General features: G+C 39.1%; 1 protein-coding gene across 1 annotated transcript in view; it reads left to right on the forward strand.

The window, feature by feature from the left end:
• Positions 1-3951, forward strand: part of cdh13 (cadherin 13, H-cadherin (heart)) — a 320149-nt gene extending 316198 nt beyond the window's left edge. The window contains exon 15 of the mRNA XM_029434516.1: positions 1277-3951. Coding sequence (XP_029290376.1) covers positions 1277-1284 — 8 coding nt within the window. The 3' untranslated portion in view covers positions 1285-3951. The remainder of the gene's footprint in view (positions 1-1276) is intronic.
• Positions 3952-23580: the final 19629 nt, after the last annotated feature.

Genomic DNA, 23580 nt, shown 5'->3' on the forward strand with positions numbered 1-23580 from the left:
TCCCCAAAGTGCACTTGTGAAGTATGTAGTTAATGTGAAGTGTTCATATCCATGGTGCAATTTGAATTTAGTAGAAGCAAAGTGACCTGTTCTTGAACTTACAGTGAACAGTTTGGTAGCAACTGGACCTGTGTGTGTAACCATTTAAATATTTTTCAATTTAGTTTGACTGCTTGACTCCTACTTTGCCCTAAAGTAGAGTTTAAGGACTCTGTATAAGCCAAAAGCGCCCTATCAAATCCAGTCATATCAGAAAACAGATGAAAAAGGAGACAGGGAAAGAAAAAGTTGGCATGAGCAAAACGGCGAGCAGGAATGAGGAGGGCTTCTGTCGAATGCTCAGCCATCTCCAAGTGTGTCAGAAATAGGGAGCAGACTTGGAGAAGATGGCTGACAGAGAGGCAATCAATAAACTCTCACATTTCATACTGCAGTGAGTGTGTGAGTACATGCGCCTGCTGTGTGTATCTATGGGACAGCTCGTTGTAGGCAATTCTACTAGACTGATGAGACAAACTGTCACATTACCAGGGAACATACTCTGTGCTTTTTTTTCTAAACTCTGTATCACCAGGGAATACACAGCATCAGTCCAAATTAGCATATGTTCTGTGATGCTTTGAAGCTCACAGGTTCTCGTAAAAGATGATGTTGTGTGAATTGAAACAGATTTTCCCCTCAGAAACAGGTGGGGAGCTCAGTCCAAGCTAATTTGTTGAACACATGGCCATATTTTTCTGCTGCGGAGCTGTCCTCAACAACATAAACTGAACTCATTTCAAAGAAAGAATTAAAGTATTCTACAAGTACACGTCAGTAGCCAATTAATCTCCACTGCAGTCGCTCCGGAAAGTGTCTCCTGATGGCATGATAAATCAAAAGCTTGGTGCACTTCTCCACGCTTTAAAGTTTTGCAGGGAGTTGCTTGGGTTCAGCCATATTGATCGAATTGTCCAGGATGTTGAAGAAGGTACACTCTGACACAGTTTCAGGATGGACTTTCACATTAAAGCCAATTACTTGGTTGCTACTGCCTGAAGGTGGACTAAAACTGAACAATTATAACTTCTTTGTTCTGTCCTTACTGAATCTTTAATGATGCGATACCATCACCTGTCCTGTGTAATTGATTGCAATTGATCTAGTTCAGTGATGACCTTTACTTTACAGTATCTCCTTTTCTCTTCTTTCTTTCCCATCTTCCTCTTTTCTCCTTTCCTCTCAACCCCCTCTCAAACCCCTCTTCTCCTCTGCTTCAAATCTCCTCTCCCTCCAGGCCTGTAGATTCTGCTGAAACCTCCCGTAGTCCTTTTTGCAACACTGAAAAGCAACGACTTATCTCCCCCCTACGCAACCCAGGCTTAGGAGAGCAGAAGAAGAAGACGAATAAGAAGATGAAGAAGCGAGAAGCAGTCTTCTCACCGGGACAAATCAAGCAAGAAAATACACACAATTCCCACTGGCACAACTGCTGTATAACACCACTTGGCGTTTTTTAACAAGTCTCTCACTAATCCTCTCGCCGCTCTCGTCTCCTTATCTTCATCTTTACTTTCCTTGTGGCATGTGTCCTTCCCCACTTCAGTCTTCTCTCATTTCATTTCCTCATGTTTTCCCTCACTCCATTTGACTGTTTTCTCTAACTTTCCTCCCCCCTGTACACTTCCTCCACCATCGAGTATTCCATTACTTTTTTACGGTTTTCATTGTATTCCATTTTGGCAGCGCACCATTACACTGGCAGACAACATTGGGTGTTAGCAGCGTTCATTGCAACACGCCACATTCGCAGGAGATACTTGAAACAACATGTATATTGATATTGTAACAAAACAAAAGCTATAAATCAGTTGCGTATTGGACCTCACCTTAAACCTCTAGTCTTTTCCCAAAGTTCATTCGAAAACTCTCGCTCCATGTTTGCTTTTTATCCTCCCTCCTTCTTTTTCCTCTCATTTCTCCCTCTATTTTCTTCTCATCTCTACTTCATCTTTCCTTTCCTCGCCCTCCCCATGCATATACATAATCCTCCTATGTATCTGCCTCTCCTTCCCTGTCTCCCCCATCTATCTATCGACCTCTCTCTGTCTCTCGGCGGGCCAGGGAACACTGCGAAGGCTGAGATACTGTCCTGGCCGGGGAAGAGCATTGACTTTTTGATGTGTTCTTTTCTTTTCTCGTCACAGACTGTGTTTGATCTTGTTTCCCTCTTTAAGTGGAGAGAACGAAGTCTGTTTCTTTGTCTGCAGTGGTTGTGGTCTTTTAGGACAAGGTGGTAGCCATAAGCCTTCAAAGTCAGAAATATCTGGAGTCCTTTCTTCGATTTGCTTCTGTTTTTATTGCATTAGTTGTCATGGAGTGGAAAACAGTATATCTTTATAGTAACGGTGTAAACCTTAAAAAAAAAAAAAGTACTATTATATAAATATTTTATTTTTTACCATTGTATAAATATACAGTATTGATTAACTTAAGTACTTTGATTGCAAGTTATTTTGTCACCCACACAGTGAGTAAATAAAAAAGGAAACCTTTTTTCTGTGAATTTTAGGCACTATTTCTAATGCTATTGATGTGTTGACTATTTTATTGTAACATCTTTTTATGTTTTGTTTTTTTTATCATTTTGAAATCTGTGATTAATTGCAGAATCAGGAGTCTTGTTTCGATGGCTACCATGTGTTTAGGTTCGGTTTTGTCCCCTGTCAATTCTGCCCTTTCCTGTTCTCTCTCCATTAGTCATTACAAGTCACAAGAAGATGTGTAAGAAGAAAACAAAGGCTTTGGTTTTGGTGGATAGTTTCGCTTTTTCTCTTGCACTCATCAAAAGAAAGGCAGTGTGTGTGGGTTTGTGTGAAGACCACCTTAAAGAAAAAGATGACACTTTGAATGAGTTACGTCTGTCTTTTGCACTAATTTAATAAAGCCGTTACTGAAAATTCCCACAATGCTGTTTTTCAAATTGTGTTTACTGAATGTCTACTTGATCTCTAGTGAAAGGAGCTGTGTGCACATTTACCACAAGTGTTAGCATGTATATATGTCATCTACATTTTTGAACTTCTGCATCTTAGTCAATTTCACTGAAAGTAATAGTTTGACATTTTAGAAAAATACAAATATTTGCTTTCTTGCGGCATGTTCGATGAGGAGATAGATATCACTCACATATTTATCTGTTAAATATGAAGCTGCAGCCAGTAAAAAGGTTAGCTTAGCTTAGCATAACAACTAGAGGGGGAAACAGCTAGGCTGGCTCTCTCCTAATGTAACAAAAATCAACTATCACATTGAATGGTGCTTTCATCTATGCTTGCTGCTGTGGTAAGTTAAAAAGGTTAATTTATCCTAATGTTTACATTGACAAATGAGAGCAGCTACGGCAACCGCTCTCTTATAGCTCCTAAGTCACGATGAAGACAGGAAGTCCCTGCTCCCTGCCAAAAAAATTGTCCGGCACATAACTACCTGTAAAACCACTCTACGGTTTTTGTACAGATTATAAAAATTAGATATAAAGTGTTAATTAGTGAGCTTTAGAGAAACAATCTTTTATCCTTAGACAGAGGCTCGCTGTTCCCCTTGTTTCCAGTCTCCATGCTATGCTAAGTTAAGCTAACCAGCTGCTTGCTGTAGCCTCATACTTAACACACAGATATGAGAGTGGCATCAATCCTCCCTTATCACTCGCAGCAAGAAAGCAGATAAGCATATTTCACAAAATGTTGATTTATTTCTTTAAACAGTCAGAGAAATAACATGTTTACAGTTTTTAACCTACATTCAAAACACAACAACATCTGGAGGCTGGTTACCAGATTGATTTGTTTTGATTAATCAGCTAATGATTAGATGTAACACACATGTAACTTTATTGGTTGTAATGTCCTTGTACTGCAATGCCTATTATCAATTATTAATTAAACAATGCCATCTGTGTTTTTCCTTGGATTTTCAGTTGGTAATAGTCATTTTTTCTTTTCGTAAAGCTGCTCCAAATCAATATTGTTATATAAGAAATGGATGAAATTACCATGCATAATGTGAAATGTGCACAAGCCCATAGACTGTGCGTTTCCTGTTAGTTCTAAGGAGTATTTAGCGTCTTTAAGCTCATTGTTTAAGGTTCCCTCTCTCGCTGTTCTTCTCAGCATCAGACACATATGTTCTAATAACCCACTGCAAGCTACGTGCCCAGCACCAAGAAGCACAAAGGAAAAGTTAGCAACTAGCTGGTGAACATATTGACAGATAAAGAGTTAAATATTTTTCCAGAGTCTAGACTAAATGATTTTCTGCCCAAGCACCTCAGTGTGCAGTTATTGCTCACAGATTTAAAAGGTCAGTCACGTAAACCATGTTTACGTGTGTTTTTAAAGTAATCAATAAAACTTCAACACTGATTCTAAGAGGCACTTTTAGCTTCTGTGAAGCCAGAGCAGAGACACTAAAATTGGGCAGATTTGATGAGAGTAGTAGCCTCTTTGGAAGCATTTTGAACAAGCTCTTATGCTGAGCACACAGGAGTTTCGGAGAAAATAGTACAGCCATGTATGTTTTGTCTATACAGCACTTAAGTGAAATTAATGTGAAACTCAGTCCAAGCTACTACGCTTTTGTTGGTTTAAAGTAGGATGTCAAAATTCACCTCTGCATCTATTAATCTTCAGTGACCATGGAGTGGCAGGGTATCGAGGTTAGAGGACTCAGTCTGGGTTCGTAGGTTTATGAGATACCATCCGTGACACAAAAGCAAAAATAGATTGATGTTGTGAGGAATGAAGAATGAGTGGAAGGCCATGAGAGACACACTTCTTTTTCATTCTCATAGCTTAAAGCAAAGCTAGTGGAAAGAGTTATTTAGAGTTTAAAAGGTTCAACAGAGCCTGTCAAGAAGTGTAGCAGTCCTATCCACATCACAGACAGAAGCCTGGCATGAGATTCAAGAAGGATCCTGTCTACCTACATGATGGCCAGACTTTTTCAAAGTGATTTTGGGCCATGTTTTTGACTTTATTAGAAAGTGGACAGTAGAGAGGTGACAGGAAATTAGGAAAACTTCAGTAGACCATTTTTGGCTCAGCACATGATGATTATCTGAAGATAGAAGCTGCTCCGTCTCCCCCTGATGTAGTAGGACATCATTCAGTGTCAACAGGATCTGGTGTCCATTGGATTTAACTTGTTAATGAGCTGGAGATCATGTAGAAACATCTCCCTGAGTGAGAGCATGATGGTGGCCTACAGTATCTGATGGAGTTTAGCTTACTTGATAAGATTGTTCCCACCAAATGCTTTAAACCAGGGGTGTCAAACTAATTTTAGTTCAGGGGCCACATACAGCAAAATTTGATCTCAAGTGGGACTGAGCAGGAAAATCATAGCATAATAACCTATAAATAACGACAACTCCCAATTTTCCCCTTTCGTTTTAGTGCAAAAAAGTGCAAGTACATTCTGAAAATGTTCAAATTTGATCTTTTTACAAAACATTATGAACAACCTGAAATTTCTTAAGAAAGAAAAGGTGCAATTTCAACAATATTATGCCTCAGTTTATCATTTACACATGTGTGTTACAACTTACAGATCAGTGTATCTACGAAGACACAAAATATTTTGTCATGGGTATCTGGAACAGTATTTTACTTTATGATCAAAACAACTAATTTATACACTTTGCAAAATCATCCCGCGGGCTGGACTGGACCCTCTGGCGGGCCGTTTTGGCCACCGGGCCGCATGTTTGACACCCCTGCTTTAAACCCAAGGCGCTCCATAATGCACCAATCTGATCTGAATCACACTAATGCATGTTTCTTAAATTCATCACGTTTTCTCTCAAAAGATCCTGAAGGTTTCCCAAAGTAATCCTTGTGTTTACTCTCAAAATGTCGCTTGAGCTTGGCGGGTTTCATAGCCTCGTTCGCCAACAACTCGTAGCACAAAACACAGTGTGGATTGGGATCCTCTTCATCTCTAGTCCAAAAAAATCCAAATTTGATGTAGTCACTGTGATATTTTGTCTTTACTTTAGCGGCGGACTTTCCGCGCTCAAGCCGAGTTCCATAGCTTTTTTGGACGGTGAACCGCTCTCCTGGGACTCAGTAACTCACACAAAACCACTGCAGCTGAACCACTTGTAGCTGCTGAATCACCTGCATCAGGACGATGCATCTTCACTGTCAGATTTGTGATTGAATTTTCTTTTGACTGACCCTGTCTTGAGCCATCGATCCATCTTGTCGGTTGACCGCGGCTCAAATTGACCGTGCAGATAATTTATGACGTAAGATTGTAAAACAAGCCTACGTAGTTACGCTACATCTATGCTACACTCTAGTCTATACTAGTCATTTTTAAACAGTTTGAGAAACACTTTAAACTTATAATATATTAATTTCAAATGTGACATTTTACCAATATACTCACGGACCACTAGCGGTCGCTCACGGACCACCAGTGGTTCGCGGACCACTCCTTGAGAAAGACTGCCTTAAATGATGGAGAACCATGTAGAAAACATAATGGAAATATGTAATTTATGTTTGTTTCATTTAATAATTAAATGAACAAGGTCTTCTCATCGCCCCGTGCAGATCTGATGATTTGTATGCGATGGTTTTTCATATCTTCAATGGAGATGATGGTTCAGTGGATGTTTTTTTAACTCAAGCTGCTCAGAATGCTCTACAATAATGTCAAACGTGCCAAGTGGACAACATGTGAGATGCAACAAATGCACAAAAAAACCACAATAAAAACATTGGAATCAATTTCACAAGGGCACTCCACGGTTATTAACACATCCAGTGTAATCGCTGCCTTAAGACGACTCAGAAAAATGTATTTAATGCTCTTGGTAGTCCAATGGCACAGATTGTCTTGATGCTCCGCTATTCGATAATGGTTTTGTAGAAGAAGTTGACCGTATCTCTGTCTCCCTTTGGAGAAGAAGCAGCCTAGCATAGAGGCAACAACATTGTTTTCATCCAGACAGGTTAAAAGAGTGTCTGTTCACTGGTGTATGCTGACAACACCTGGGATCATTTAGCAGATATAATAATGGGCATTTATTTTCCTTGTTATGGTGCTTTACTGCAACAATAAAACCAAATTTCAGTTGGAAAACAATTAATTCATAGCTTTAACCTTTTTTTTTAATACTCTTTCTAGACTTTTCAGTAACACCGAGTTGAACCTCATATGTGAAGTCTGAATTGCATTTTGATGTCAGCTCTCTACACAGGTAGCTGTCAACTTTAATGAATGCAATCAGCTTTAAAAAAAAAAAACTCCACACTTTTCCAAACTATTTTAACGAGCAGTGAGACTTAACACCCCTGCTGTCTTCCTTTGTTACTTGTGCAAAAATGTGGAACTGAGATTAGTTTTTTGACTTTGACATGTAGAGATGTGAACACTTCAGAGTCAAGCTGTCTTGGTTTATCAGTGCTTATTCTACTAAAGAGAATCTATTATTTGCACTATACTGTATTGGCTTTGGGGCTGACGGAGGTTTTCAAAAGACCTTTTGGATCGAATTGAACCTTTGTTGGCAGCAAAGTACAGTTGAATCAACAGAAATACTGTATTCTTAAAGACTTGTATTTATTCTCAGTCTAGTGTCACTGTAGACTTGTGAGATTGACAGATGCACGCTGATATGCACCTACACAAGTGCAAGTACTCAAAATAAACTGCTTATTAACCTGTGCTGGATTGTCATGAGGGAATAATGGGTGCTGTTTACATTACACAACATCACAACAGTTTCCAGTTCATGTACAGCCTTAAACATTCACCTTCCTTGTTGAATGCAGTGTCGTTATTGGCTCAACTGAATATTGTGTCAAGTTTTATTCTTGTGTTTCATATTGCTGGGTAAAAAGCAGGAGATGACAAAGTAGGACAAGGTGAGTACTGAAAGGAAGGACACGCAGTAATGTCAATGGTAACAAAGTGTCTATAAAGTTGAAAACAAACTTCATGATTTCTTAAATGGCAGAAAAATGTTCTGGAGGAAAGGCAGGGTGACTTTTCATCCTCCTCTTTGTGGCTTGAAAACAAAACCATCCATTGGTTGAGCATTTTAATTTCACGTCCTAATTAGAAGTGGCTGCTTTATAGCTTTCACAGTGTGGACGATTTCCTCCTCACAGCTTCCTATAACTTTTATTCTGGAAATGCCAACAGCAACCATACTATCCTATAATAATGATACTAATATCCTTCATCCGCCATCTCCCACCTCCTACTCAGCCATTCAGTCTCATTTATTCCCTCCTAGATGATCATTTAGCACCTATTAACACAAGATCCTCATCTGTAATGACCACTCAATTATCATTTTCACTCTCATTCTACTTAGGCTTTGCAAGGTTAAGTAACGCCCTGAACCTGGGACAAACCTTGAATGGGCCATTGGCAGATATTGGTGGCAATTACAATTGCAATATATCCAACTAGGCCTAAGGGGTCTCTTTATTCTCTCCTTCATCTATCAACTGTTATTTTCCCTCACTCATCACTCTGATAATGTAGCATCATCTGCTTCAATCCGCTGGCCATGTCACCCTGATCCTTAACAGCAGTCAGTGACCGCCCATCCATCATCAATACTACCACACATACACATACAAGAGTTCAAAACCTTGCACTCAAACCGTCATCACTACAGTTGGGATGACAAAGCATCTCTCATAGCCATCCACAACTATCTCATGTGACAGATAACAAAGGTAGTGTTTCAGTAACTTTGTATAGATTAGTATTGATTTCCCTGGCAGATTACTGGGACATGCTAGCTACACCTATGCAGCTCTTAAGTACTTTTATCTCATAATGGCATTTAAACTTTTAAGCCTCGGCTTTAGGAATGGCAATGTCTAATGTCCCAATATCTCAACCCTAGCCTGAGTGCTTTGATGTTGCACCAACACCAGGGTGGACATTTCAGTTTTTAGTAAAAATATCTAAACAACTGTCGGATGGATTGGCATAACATGTGATACACACATTCATGGTTCTCTCAGTACGAACTGTAATAACCTTGGTAATCCCCTGATTTGGCTCCTGACATTTCCATCGGAGTCAGCTGTAGGCTACTTTGTGTTTTTCGTGCTCAGTGCGAATGTTAGCATGCTAATACGCCTTACTTAGATGTGAACATGGTAAAAATGACCTGCTAAATGTCAGCATCTTGGCATTGTAGGCATGTTAAAATGCTGATTTTAGCATTGCTAATTGCCTTTTCTTTTTTTTCATCCCCTACTTGTGCAAAATAAAATAAAATAAAAACTAATAGCTCTAACTCTAATCAGTCTTGTTAGTATGAGCCAAATGTGTTCTTTAAACATAATCCCAACTGAGCTACGAACCTTGACACAGCAGGGATGCCCCTCTGAAGGGCATGGATATTCATGTCCAGCTGTACTACATGTTCCAGATGAAAGAGGTGAAAAGAGAGGAAGAGCCAACATCGACCTTGATCTGCGCTGAGTTGAGGATACCATCCTCCAGCTTGTATCTGTAATGTGTTTTGATTAAGAGTCTGCAATAAGAAGCAGATTTCTTTTTTGTTCCCAAGGTCTTTCCTTCCACAGAGCATAATGTAGACACATGGTCCCTCACTGCTATTTCATCACGCCTCGAACACACACCAGGGTTATTTATCAACTGAAACTGAACTTTGCCTGGCACCTGGCTAACAATCAATAACCATGGATCCTCTTAAGCTATACATTTGTGATGATGACTTCATTGATGAACTGTCTCCTATTCTGTAACCTGCCACCATGCCAGAGATTCCTTTGTGAAATAAAGGAAGAAATTAAAAAGAATTAGCTATATTGGGGATAAAGTGAACATTCCAGGGACATCAGGCAAGGATGAATTGCTGCAGGAGAGGATTGTGCAGGTTTTGATTTTCTTGTTTGAACACTTTTTCTATTTTTTTGTGAGAGTAGGTGGTTAATGAGAGATTAGTTTGGCTTAGTATAAAGACCCCATAGCCTAGCTCTGTCCAAAGTCCAAAGTTTTATAAAATTAACATCTTGTTTGATTACGTTACATACGACGAATAATTGAAAACCGATTTTTAAACTGTGTGCACCGATTCACCGATCATACCATGATAAATCATCATCGTTTTGTACATTGAATATGATGTTACTATTTTCGACAGTTTATCTGCTGTTATATAAATCTATAGTCTGATATTTCCAAAGGAACCTTTAATAATGACAATGGTGAAAAGTTGTCTACATTTAGGGACCATACTGCACTATGTTTCTAAGGTGAAGCACAGTTCGATTCACCTGCTGGGTGCCAACAAAGGAGCTTACAATGACAAGTGCCGACACGCCATTGGTTCGTCATTACAACATCTGTTTGCAGCCGCAGATCGGATTCTGCGCCATTTTGGACTGAACAAAGAGATCGCATACCGGAGATTTGTAAAATATACCATTCCTGATTGGATGATTCCGTTTTAAACTGCTAGTCAACCACAGCCATGGCACACATTGTATCTAAACAAAGCTATAAACAGAAAAGAGCACAATATATATATATATATATATATAACTTTACAACAACATTTTTAAAACTCAATGAGACAAGGGCGCTGACTGCAAACTTAAAATGGACCTATTGATGGCTGATATTCAGAAATGTCCGTTTTTGTATTTGTTTTTCTGGGTTGAAGAGATCGGTAAGTGAAGTTTTTATCCACTTTCTTTTCATACTAAATTATTGTGTTCTGTTACTGATGTCATAACCAACATAATAATAGTGAAATGCAAGTTGTTAAAACTGATTATATTGGGTATTTTAAGATATCGATATTATCAAAGCAAGCTAAAGACTTTCTTTCTGAACTGCAACAGGCAGTCTAGTCGGTGTATTTATGATCTCTCGTAACGGCTTGAAACAACTGTTGAGGATTATTATATTGCAAACTGAAGATGTATCTTTCACCCAGGTATGTATAGGGAATGTATCCTCAAGATGAATTTGAGTTTTACTGCACCAAAAATGATTGAGTTGTCATCGTATTGTATGGGTGCAAAATGTAATAAAAATGTAATTCATACTTTATGATCCAAATGCTATTGCATTTTTTTATTATTTGGTTTATAAATGAAAAAAGTCAGTTTTGTGGTTTGAAGAGATCTGAGCTGAAGAGATGTGTTTTATTAGAAACTGGCGGTGTGTCTGTGTATCTTTCGCCCAGTAAATGTGCCATGTGCTTAGGCAGATTGTGTCCGCTAACTTTACATTATTGACTGAAACAGAGAAGTAGGGTTACATTGGCAGTTTAAATAACATTATTTTAATAACATTGACGGGTGTATTTTGAACTGAATAATTTAACTGAATAACAATTTGTCATAGAATGGGGTTTCTTGGAGGCAATCACAATAGAGGTCTATGCTAAAGCCTATAACGTTAGTGTGTTTACAGGACTTTATTAAAGGATAAATAATATATTTCCTGTCTTTGTTAAAGAAATACCTGCCAGGATCACTGGAAAACCTATAAAAGGCTAGCTCTGGAATCCTACTCTGATGAGTTGAACAGTTAATCAAGTAGCAGTGCTTCCGTTTATTCATGACTGACTATAACTGATGCTTTATGCTTTTACTTAGAGTGCGTTTGTGGCTGATAGACAAAAAGATTGTTACTGTCTTCTCTTGTCATTGGTCGGCTGTAGGGAACTTATAATGATTTTTTGTAAATTATTAGAAGGCTACATTATAGTGACCTTACTGTACTTATTTTTATCAGTATTAATTTATACGGTTCTGTAATATTCCTACAGGTTAAAGGAGTTATATCCGATCATGCACTATAACAAGTTTCTAGTTTATATTGACCATATTAATGCACAAACAGAAATGTAAAAAAAATTGGTTTTATAAGCAGCTACGTGCTGTGACGATGTCTCTTACTAAGCTACGGGTCTCCCAACTATAGCTCCACAGTTAGTGCAGACACATGATAGTGGTATCAATCTTCCTATCTAACTCTGGGCAAGATAGTGAATAAGTGATTTCCCCAGATTGTTGAACTATTCCTTCAACTTGCTCACTTCCAGAATACATAAATCTTTAGTTTATTTTTGGAGGTCTGGAGGTTTTTATTCTCTGTGTAACTGCAAAAGTGTGCGGACCTCATTACCTCATTAAGCATCCCCATCCTCATTAGCAGGACAACTTAAAAATAGTCAGAGAGAGAAGCTGCAAAGAGTGCTAAGAAACAGCCTCCTTCATTACACGCAAAGGTGCCCGGCTAATGTGCTGTGAATATTGCACTTAATAGCCTCTAAAAGTCAAATATCCATTTTGCCAAGTCAACATAGGTACACAAAACCACACCATATTAAGTCTCTTTTGAGCAATTTCCTACTCCTCTCAGTTTGTTATTGATGTATTTCAAGGTCGCTAACACTCGGCAAACACTTTCATTTTCTGTGTTGTCTTATGCACAGAAAGTTGTTAAACAGGAGGCCTTTTTATGCAAATGAGTCAATAAAAGATAGATGGAGGTTGTGGATGTCAGTGTATGAAGGCAACAACACAGCATGTGCCTTCATGTGATAGCCCGTCATATATTACTGGCTGAATTATAAAACAGAATCCATGTGGATAAAAACTACGCTTATCAACATGCGCCATACCTTTCATAAGCTTTGTATAGGAAGATATATTATTGAACTGATTTTTCAGTGGGCACTGACCAAGCTGTGATTAAAAAAAATTATGAGGTAAGCCACGTACAGTGAGTAGTCCAGATTTTGTGTGCTTCTTGAGTACTTCATAGCACAGCATATTTCAACCATAAAACAGTTCATTTTACTTAACTTTGTTTTTAGGGCTTCCTTTAGATAGTTTGTCTTGTGTACCTTGGTGCCTCAGAGTATTAGCTACTGTGTTGGGATTTAGGAAGCATTGGCAAAAGACATACAGTACTAGATTTAATGCAAGTTCTTTTGGGACCATTATTTAAATGTTTCAACTGGTATTCAGTTGGAGTTCATGAAGGCAAAACTCAAACAGTCCAGAAATTGTAAAAAAAAAAAGTCATGTGGTAGAAATGTCGTTTGATTATTGGTCATACAGTTGCCTCAACGTGGGTGAAGTGCTTTCCTACACTGTGAAAAAGTGTGTAGATGAAGCAAAGTTATTGAATTATACCCATTTAGCGAATTGCTGGCTAGTTAGCTAGTGAGCTTGCGAATTTCACCGTGCTTTCATGCTGCCACATTGGTTACAGAAAATGAGCCGAACAGCGAGCTGGTGGCCAGCGGCAGCACTTGGTCTGAACAATGGTCCCTATGCCCCGTAGAGACTACAGATCTTCCTGCTGACTGCTCTTCTTCTGGCAAACTAGTGGTTGGGAGTGAGCCGGAGGGACCGCAGGGTAAGCTAGCTAGCTAATTAATGTCTCATTTGTGATCTGATTAAAAGTATATTCATCAAATTTAGTTTTAGGAAACATGCAAATAGGCTACTAGTTCACCAGTCACCAAAACGGGAAAAGAAAAAATGTATCCAATGAAATTACACATAAAGGATACGCTTCCTGTGATTGTTTTTAATGGTGAATTAAACTGTTCCTGAGTTTACTTGAAGCTATCCGAGACCGGTACCGGTCCGTGGGTCAGTTTGGTACCGGGCCGCACAGAAAGATTGAATAAAAAAATATTTTATTTTGAAAGGTACATCTGTCTGTGCGTCGGTGTCTCTTGACTCATGTCAAGACGCTCGTCTGTCACGTGATACTTTTCTTCAAAAAATTAAGCTCACAAGCAACAATGAGTGGAAAACAAACGTCTTTAAAGAGCTTTTTTGGAAAAGGGAAAAGACCCAATGAGGAGATATTTAAAAGACAATATCAGGAGTCCTACTTAAAATACGTGTTTATCGCTACAGGTGATTCTCATGCGCTGCTCTGCATAATATACAGGATCGCAAATGCCTTCATAACGGCTTCGCTGGCACCCAGCATTAAAAGACAAGCCCTTGGAGTTTAAAAAAAAAAAAAAACATGAACAAGAAGGACATAAACAATTACTGATGGCCACCACATCAACACATGCGAGTACTCGGAGAACGTCATACTTAGTGACTAACTGTATCGCAGTTCTTTATTTTCTGTAATGCAATTACAGAAAGTTCTTTATTTTCTGTAATGCAATTAAAAAAACAAAAATGTCATACATTCTGGATTCATTACAAATCAACTGAAATATTGCAAGCCTTTTATTATTTTAATATTGCTGATTATGGCATACAGCTTAATAAAACTCAAATATCCTATCTCTAAATATTAGAATATCATGAAAAAGTATACTAGTAGGGTGTTCAACGAATCACTTGAATCGTCTAATTAACTCGAAACACCTGCAAGGGTTTCCTGAGCCTTGAAAAACACTCAGCTTGGTTCAGTAAACTAAATCACAAGTATGGGGAAGACTGCTGATCTGACTGCTGTCCAGAGGACAATCATTGACACCCTCCATCAGGAGGGTAAGACACAAAAAGAAATGTCTCAAAGAGCAAGCTGTTCACAGAGTGCAGTTTCAAAGCACATCCACAAAAAGTCTGTTGGAAGGGGGAAATGTGGCAGGAAACGCTGCACAACCAAGAGAGATGACCGCAGCCTTAACAACATTGTGAAGAAGAGTCGCTTCCAGAATTTGGGGGAGCTTCAAAGACAGTGGACTGAAGCTGGAGTCCAGGTATCAAAAGCCACTGTTCACAGACGTGTCCGGGAAATGGGCTACAATAGCCGTATTCCCATGGTCAAGCCACTTCTGAACTCAAGACAACGGAAGAAGCGTCTGACTTGGGCTATGGAAAAGAAGCACTGGACAGTTGCAGAGTGGTCCAAAGTCCTCTTTTCAGACGAAAGCAAGTTTTGTATTTCATTTGGAAGTCAAGGCGCCAGAGTCTGGAGAAAGGCTGGAGAGGAGCAAAATCCAAGTTGCTTGAAATCCAGTGTGAAGTTCCCACAGTCAGCGATGGTTTGGGGAGCCATGTCAGCTGCTGGTGTTGGTCCACTGTGTTTCATCAAGCCCAGAGTAAATGCAGCTGTGTACCAAGAGATTTTAGAGCACTACATGCTTTCGTCTGCTGAAAAGCTCTATGGAGATGAGGAATTCATTTTCCAGCATGATCTGGCACCTGCCCACAGTGCCAAAACCACCAGTAACTGGTGTACTGACCATGGCATTACTGTCCTCGATTGGCCTGCCAATTCCCCTGACCTGAACCCCATAGAGAATATGTGGGGTATTGTGAAGAAGAAGCTGAAAGACACCAGACCCAACAATGCTAATGAGCTAAAGGCCGCTATTAGCATCCTGGGCATCCATAACACCTCAGCAATGCCACAGGCTGATTGCCTCCATGCCACGCCGCATTGATGCAGTAATCCGTGCAAAAGGATTCCCAACCAAGTACTGAGTGCATTAATGGACATTTTCAAATGTTTGATTTTGTTTTGCTGTTATAAATCTTTTTTTTTACTTGGTCTGAGGAACTATTCTAATTTTTAGGAGATAGGATTTTTGAGTTTTCTTAAGCTGTAAGCCATAATCAGCAATATTAAAATAATAAAAGGCTTGCAATATTTCAGTTGATTTGTAATGAATCCAGAATGCATGACATTTTTGTTTTTTTAATTGCATTACAGAAAATAAAGAACTTTATCACAATATTCTAATTTTCTGAGACAGTCCTGTATATTGGACCGGCTCGTTGCAGAAATACAAGCTCAGGGCTGCCACTAATTCAGCGTAATGGTGAGTTTTTTATGCACTTTATATTTGTTTTTATGCCGGTCGTATCATTTTACGATAACCCCACCCCCGGTCCGCGAACATATGAAACCGGTTACATGAAACCTGTCCGTGGCATAAAAAAGGTTGGGACCGCTGCTTTAAAGCACCATGCAATGTAAAATGCCATTCACTGTCCCCAGGGGATAATGAATACAAGTAGAGTACTACCCATGCAATTAACAGGGAATATAACCAAGATGCTTTACCTTGGTACACAGTGTCAATATGAGGATATTTATTAGTGTAACACATATCAGCCTGACTTTTGCATGTTTTTAACCATGCAATTTCAGATATAAATGTGTGTGGAGACACCCTGCTGAGCTGTTCAACATGCATAGTGATTTTCTTATTGTTTACAGTTCCAACGCACTAACACTGCAGGACCGACCTCCATCGCAACAGCTGAAGTATTTTATTATGTTGTCCCCACCACGCCGGGTAGCAAAAAGAAGGCATCCGAGCTCCCCAGAGTACCAATTTGTTTTCACGGTTGGGCTCATTGTGTCTTTTTTGCGGTCGGATGTCTATGATTTTCCTCCTGGTAACTATGAGGAGCATAGATGGACTCAGCACATTCACTCCCAGGATAGATTCACACAGGTGAGACTCAATGGGTGTTCAAGTGGTCACAGGAACACATTAGGGCTAAATTTATAGACTATATGCTTTAATGATAACAGGGATAAGTCAACAGAAACAACAACTGGATTTCTGTGCCACACGAATGTAAACATTTTACCACCTCCTGTTGCTGACTGTTTAGCATTTTGTTCTCTTTTCTTTTCTCTGCAGGTGCTCTTTAGTCTTCCCTTTCGCCTTTTCATGGGATGTAGTACCTACTGAACAATCATATATTATTATCCACAATCTAGCTCCCAGCAGCAGAAAATAAAAGCCTGTGAGCTTGAAGGTAAAACTGTTTCATCGAGTTGTATTTCAAATCGTGTAGTCCTGACAATACGCTGCACAATGGTGCATTTTCAGTTTCCATAAGCAAGATTAGAAGAGAAACTCTCGCTGACGTGATATATATTGTGTAGGATATTATAATTCTAGATATAGGTAACATTTCACTGAAATCCTCTGCGCTTGTAAGTACGTAGATGATCTAAAAGAATGTGGGCCATTTACCGAGGATTTACAGTAATATTGTACAAATAAAGTCAATTTGCACTACAATTTAAGGAATTAGCTTGGAGATTAGTGGCACCCAGGGATGAATTTCTTCTCTTATTAGCTGTAAAATCACTATGGTGGGAAATAACAAAATGAAGTCCTTGCATTACACTAATAGATTATCAGCTTTTGCAGAAATATAGTGAGAGAAAATCTCACCATCCCAGTTTCTGAAAAGCCATTTTTCGCTGCCCAAGGTTTCATTCGCCCATCATGCCCTCCTGTGAAACAGAGATAACTCACATACCTGACTTCTTTATTGAGCCAAGAGGAAATCTGTATAAAAGTCTGATTGTGGCCAGCAGTGTCACTAATAGCTTTCGCTGTCTCTCCTTTACACTCTTACCTTATTAACTGTGGAGGCAAAGTCAATTAAAAGAACTCTGGCCTTTACACTTGCCCCATCATATTGGTTTCTTGAAATTGGATAATAAGCAAGCTATCTAAGGCCAGAGTGAACCTGAGGCCATGTTTGTTCACTTGTGCGGATAAAACTTAAAATACTATTTTCATTACCAAGAAGGCTCCAACCACACTGTAATAGCTTTGAATAAATTAAGCTTAGTAGTATGCCGTAGAACAGACTTTACCATGTCCACTTACTCGGTCAACAGGGGTTGATTGAACGCCTGTATTTGATTTTTAAGATGCATGTCTTTTTTTTCTTACAAAATACTGATCAAAGGCCCAAAAGGCTTCAAATGAAATGTGCAGCCTCAATTTTAATATAACTAAAACTTGAGAAAGTGAAATTGCAAAATGAATTTAAGAAATGTGAAATCTCGTCTTCTTCACTACTTTCTGTTTGATGGTGATTGTCAAACCTGCACATATAAGACAAAAAGAAACCGTGTTATTCTTAAAACACCTCAAAGGGTGAAATGCACCCCTATATGTGATGCCCAGCACATAGCGTCTCAGTGCTCCTCTGCTATTTGCACATATTTAAATTAGGTAATATGCAAATATTTGGTGCAGAATTGACCCCTTTCTATGCAAATGAGCAGAGAAAACCGTCCCATTCACAAAGATCAGCACCTATAGCCACACGCAGTTACAGTGAAATTATTTAGCATCTTCAGAGAGTTGGTGAAGTGCGTTCATAAGGGGGGTCCGCTCCATACCTGTCCGTTTTTCCCGGGATTATCCCGTGTTTTTGCTTCTATCCCGTTTTCCTCCCGTTTAAATATTTTCCCGTAATTATCCCGTATTTTTAACCTTTCAAAAAAAAAAGGCCTAATTAAAAAAAGTGTACAGTGGCCTCCGGTAGAGCAGATGGCAGTATTATGTTTAACATGAGCTGAAAAACGTTATCCGCCAGTAAACACAGAGAAGAAGAAAACAGGAACAATAACGTATGGATGAGAGTCACAGTGAACGGGAGATAGATGGAGACACAGCTGTACCTGCCAAACAAGTTCAAACTGTATGCAAGTAACTAGACAAATGAGAGGAGACCTTCTCTTATTTAATAAAAAGCAGAGTCGGGCAAACTCATGCTTTTTGTAAAGTGTGCCATTCAGATTTTAGCTTTGTACACGACGGAATAAGTGATGTTCACCAGCATGAACAATCGTCCAAGCACAAGCACGCCAAGAGGCACAAAACATACACTGTCAATGACTTCATGGGTGACAAGAACTGTTTCAGAGGCAGACCAAGTGACCAAAGCTGAGGTAAAGATGTTGATGCTTTGAGCCAAAAATAATGTAGCCTTCAGCTTCTGAGATGATTTCAGTCACAGTGTAGCGGACATGTTTCCCGACTCTGCCATCGCAAGGAAGTCCTCGTCGGGGGAAACAAAAGCCACACAACTCATCAATCATCAAATAAATAGATGATATTAACTAATAAATAAAATACATAAATAGTATAAATATGTCTGTAGGCTACAAGTAATACATACTTTACATAACCATGTATTTCCTGAATATATATAGCCTACCCGTCCCTTATGTGTTAACATTTACATTATATGGGTGGGGGCTGGGGGGCTGAGAGCTGTTAAAAATATGGGCAGAGTCCGCCAAAACAATTCCCTTATTTTGAAATTCCAATGTTGACAGGTATGGTCTGCTCAAAGTCATTTATTTTGGGATGCAGTGACAAGATGCAATGACAGTTGTGTCATGAAAAATAAATGAATAAAGCTCCCCTACATGTCACTTTTTAAAATGCATAAGAAAAAAAATTAAAGAGAAATATGGTTATAATATAAATGACTAAACAAATTATTCCTTCCCTTTCCCTCCTTTCCCAGACACTTAGCTCAGAGTTTTCCCTTTCCTTTCTCTTAGTTGCCCGTCAAGGATTGGATGGAGGTGGAGCTCTTGCAAACCCCTCCAGACAAGACTTCCGGCTCAGACTGACTCTCAACCCTCACAACCGAGGCTTTGGTCTCAAGCGCATTCAACTTTGCCCACATGGATAATTGCAATAAGACACAAAAAAGGGGGAAATTACACGCAGCTGCAAAACTTTAGGGGTGTGTTTGCGCTGTATGATAAGCACAATATCCTTTGTAAATCACATCTAGAAACAAGTGGTGGGAAGTGAAATTCATGGAGCTATCAATGGCCACAACCCATTCTTTGTGAATTACAACAACAAGTGTTTTTTAAGAAAGGTAATGATGCACATTACAGGTTCATATTGTGTGAATCTGCAAAATATTCACTGCTATGAGTGACACCAAAATCAGGGTTAAGGTTAAACAATTAAAACCACTGAAGGTCAGACTGGAGTCAATGTTAAATCATGTCACTGTTAAATAACAATAATCTCAACTTTCGTTTAAATTCATTTCTCAAGATGAATGTCTCATTATATTCTGCTTTGGCACTGAACATTTATCGTCCAGCATAATTCCCTCTGTGAATTTTTTCTGTCACTGTTGTTAGTACTCATAGAATTGTGATTTACTTTTTTTTTTACTTTTGTTTAATGCTACCTGTTAACCAAGGCTGTACTTAATGCTGCTGGTTCTTAACTATACCTCTTGATCATTTCACTATTGCATTTGAGAGCAGTCGTCTTACAGCAGACAGAAGATACAGTAGGTCAATGACAGCGCCTGAACTGTGTGATCGTATATTGACTGTATTGACACAAGGGACGACAGAGAGAGACTCAGGAGAGTTGGCTTCTGAACATGGATCCTACCAACGCCTGGGAACTCAATCCCTGATAATACCACAATGAGTGCATTCAAATGTTGCTCAATTCAAAGTATAAAAGTACTGGCAGTGAAATGTTAAGTACTTAGAGTTACGCCTTTCTCTATTGTGAAAACGCTTTACCTTCGTAGTTTCTCTGCAGAAGAAAACCTTGCCAGTTGATGCTTTATGTCATGTTCTGCCTGTCTGTCCCTCCATCTTGCCACGTTCCTGCTTCCACACACCTGTTCATTGCTATTCTCAACCAGACCACCGGATGCCCTCGGATTTTTCCACCTCACTCCCTCATCTACCTGCTCACCTGTTTCCACTTACCCTTGTCACCCTGCAGTATATAACAATTCCATTTTCACTCATTGGATTGTCTAAGTTGTTAAGTTGCTTTGTGCCTCAGCTTTCAAGCCACCAGCTATTCTGACCCTGTACCCGCCTCTGCCTGTTAGCCTTTAAATACCCTTTTACTTTAGTAATAAATGATTGAACTGTCCCTGTCTGCCTTGCTTGACTGTGTTTGGGTACTTCCTGTGTTACCTTGTGCTCTCACCTGCATGAAACTTTAAGCTGCATTAATTGATTACCAAACATTTGTTGGCCAATTGGACTCTAACTGCAAACACAACATGGATATGCTATTTAGTTTATAACGTTATTATAGCAAATCTTAGCAAACAGTTACCTCATGACAATTTTATCCAGCAGACACAGAGCAAATTTTATTTCTGGCCACCTGATAAATCTTAGTCAAATATTCACTCTCATTTTAGCTCTGTTTTGCTTCCCACCAACTCCTGAGGGAGATATGTGGCTCTTTAGCGGCTAATTGCTCCACTATGTTCACCAGCAAGTTGCTTACTTTGTCTGTTGGTACTGGGCAGGTAGCGCACAGTAGGTTTATAACCCCTTGTTGTTTTTTTTTGTGTTATAATACATTATGGAATCTATTCAAACTAAGGAATCAAATCTGATTACAGAAGATTTCCGAATGAGTACACATGTTGATCACATTTCCAATTTTTCAAACAGATCACTCCCAATCCGTACGAACTTGATCTTACACATTCAAACACATTCATGCAAAAAGTCAAAAACAAGATCTTCTTTCATTTCAATGAGACCATTGTGTTGTGCAGCAGCTGTTGCTAAAAAAACACAGAGTAGTCCGCCAAAAACGTTGCGTCCTCCTCTGACTTTTAACTCAGAGCAACTGTTTGCGAGTATTGAATACCTTGTAGCGTGTAGCTTGTAGCTTGTAGCATTGTGCTCTAAAGTGATAAATGAACTGTTTCAAAACCACTGTGTAGCATCATCACCTCAATAAACCTAACTAGAAGTCATGGTTCATAGTTCATGTTCTAACTTCACCCTGTAGCAACACACCCACACTAACACAGAATCATATTGTCAGTCTGATAGACTGAAGTGTAAGTAAAGTCAAAGACCTCTCCAAATTAAATTAATGTAGTGTGGTGAATCTCAAGACAAACATTGACTACCAATTTGAAAATATACTGTGCACACACTAATTGCAACAATTTTTTAAATCCAATCTTGCATCACCCAGGGGCTTTAATATCAAACCTCTGCCTGTTAATGCCTGAATTTTATTTGACACAAGAAGCCCTGAAGTTGAAGCGGAGGATTTGGGAGACCAGTTTAGAGGTTGTGTCAGCAAAGTGGTTAGCTAAGCTACTTATCGTATTATACAGAGTTATTGTCATGTTTTGCTTGGTTCTGTCTGAGAAGCTTTCATTGCAAGCACATTACTGTCTTCCCTGAAGGAATATGGGAGATAAATTAGAAAAGAAACACAAAAACAAGAGAATAAAAAGAGATAATTCCTTGATTCCTTGGCAATGTGGTGAAAATAAATTACAAAAAGTACAGAGAAAAGATTACATTTTTTATCTTTTTAACGGACTGTGGAACAAAAGTTAGTTACTAGCGCAGCACATGCCAGCGCCAGCACAGTGTTCATCAAGGTCACATTGAGAGAGCTTTACGTCAGTCTGCAAGTAAGTAATTAAACATTTTTCACACTCTGAGTTTTCGACAACACTCTGTTTACATTATTGACCCAAACCGCACTTCTGCTTTTCAATCTGTGTCAAGTACAAATAAGAGTCTGAGAGTTTTTGTTGGTAATGTTAAAGATACAAAACAACTCATGGCATGTCCATTGTTGGCACTTGCTACAGACACAAAAGACACAATATCACAAAAGAATGAGGCTGTGTTGTTTATAGTCATTTTGTGTTTCTGTTTAGGTGTTCGTCTGTAGGAGGTGGGCGGCCATTTATTGTAGATGGCTGTGACCTGGACCCCCTTGTCTCATAATCCCTTTATGTATCTTCATGTGCTGATGTTTAACTGAACTTGTGAATTCTTGTAACCTCTTGTCTTTTTGTCGTCACAGGGTGTTCTTGGGTATTAGTTTTCTGTCGGGGTGACAGGTGGCTAATTCCTGCTCGTCCTCACATCACTGACCATGCAGTAGAAGGAGTTCATGTAGAGAAGATATTTTATTCAGTGGAAGCAAAGTTTTTGAGGCAACATGACCTAATTCTCAGTAAGAAGGAAGATTACTTTATCCACTTATTGGATATAACGTTAAAAGCCATATCATATAGAATGATATGCTTCTAGACTATTTGCAATAAAGTTGAGCTGCAGCCTAGATACTTCCATGTTGGTATTACAGTGTAGCTTAAATAGGCAGATTTAATGACAGCAGGCAGCAACTTCTTTCAGTCATTTAGTCATTTTGGTTAAATATTCTAAATTACATTATAAACAGTGGGGTTTGTATCAGAGCACTAAAGCAGAGATAGTCACCCTGCTGCATGGATCTCATATATCAGCCCACAGAGATCAAGTAGAGAAGGTGTTGGAACATGTTGTTGTTGCAGGGAAGTGCACTGGCAAGAGAAGAATTACATCTACAGATGCAGTCTGAGGCTGCACACACTCTGGAGAATAACAGCATAGATCATGAAAACTTTCCTGTATCTTCTCTTCACTGAGTGCCAAGAAAATAGCAAGAAGATGCACCTATCACAGGCTACAGGCTACAGGCAGCTTTTACTAAGGCTGGGATGTTTCCTGCGCAAATTACTACAACCCAGAATATTTGCATTTCCAAGGCAATGCTCTTTTACTTTTATGTTTGCCAGATGTTACTACTTTGTCAATCACAGCATCTAGCATATAGATCATGTACTAAACATTAGATACAAAGGCTGCTCCACACTTGTGTCATTCAATAGCCCAAACTAACTACATGTTTGATGTTACATGCATGTGCTGAACCTGAATCAAGAGGTCCTTTCCACTCGGTCCCCTTTCTAGCTTAATGATATTTCTGTATTCTCATAGGCA

The sequence above is a fragment of the Cottoperca gobio genome, chromosome 6, assembly GCF_900634415.1.
Source record: "Cottoperca gobio chromosome 6, fCotGob3.1, whole genome shotgun sequence".
Taxonomy (NCBI): Eukaryota; Metazoa; Chordata; class Actinopteri; order Perciformes; family Bovichtidae; genus Cottoperca; species Cottoperca gobio.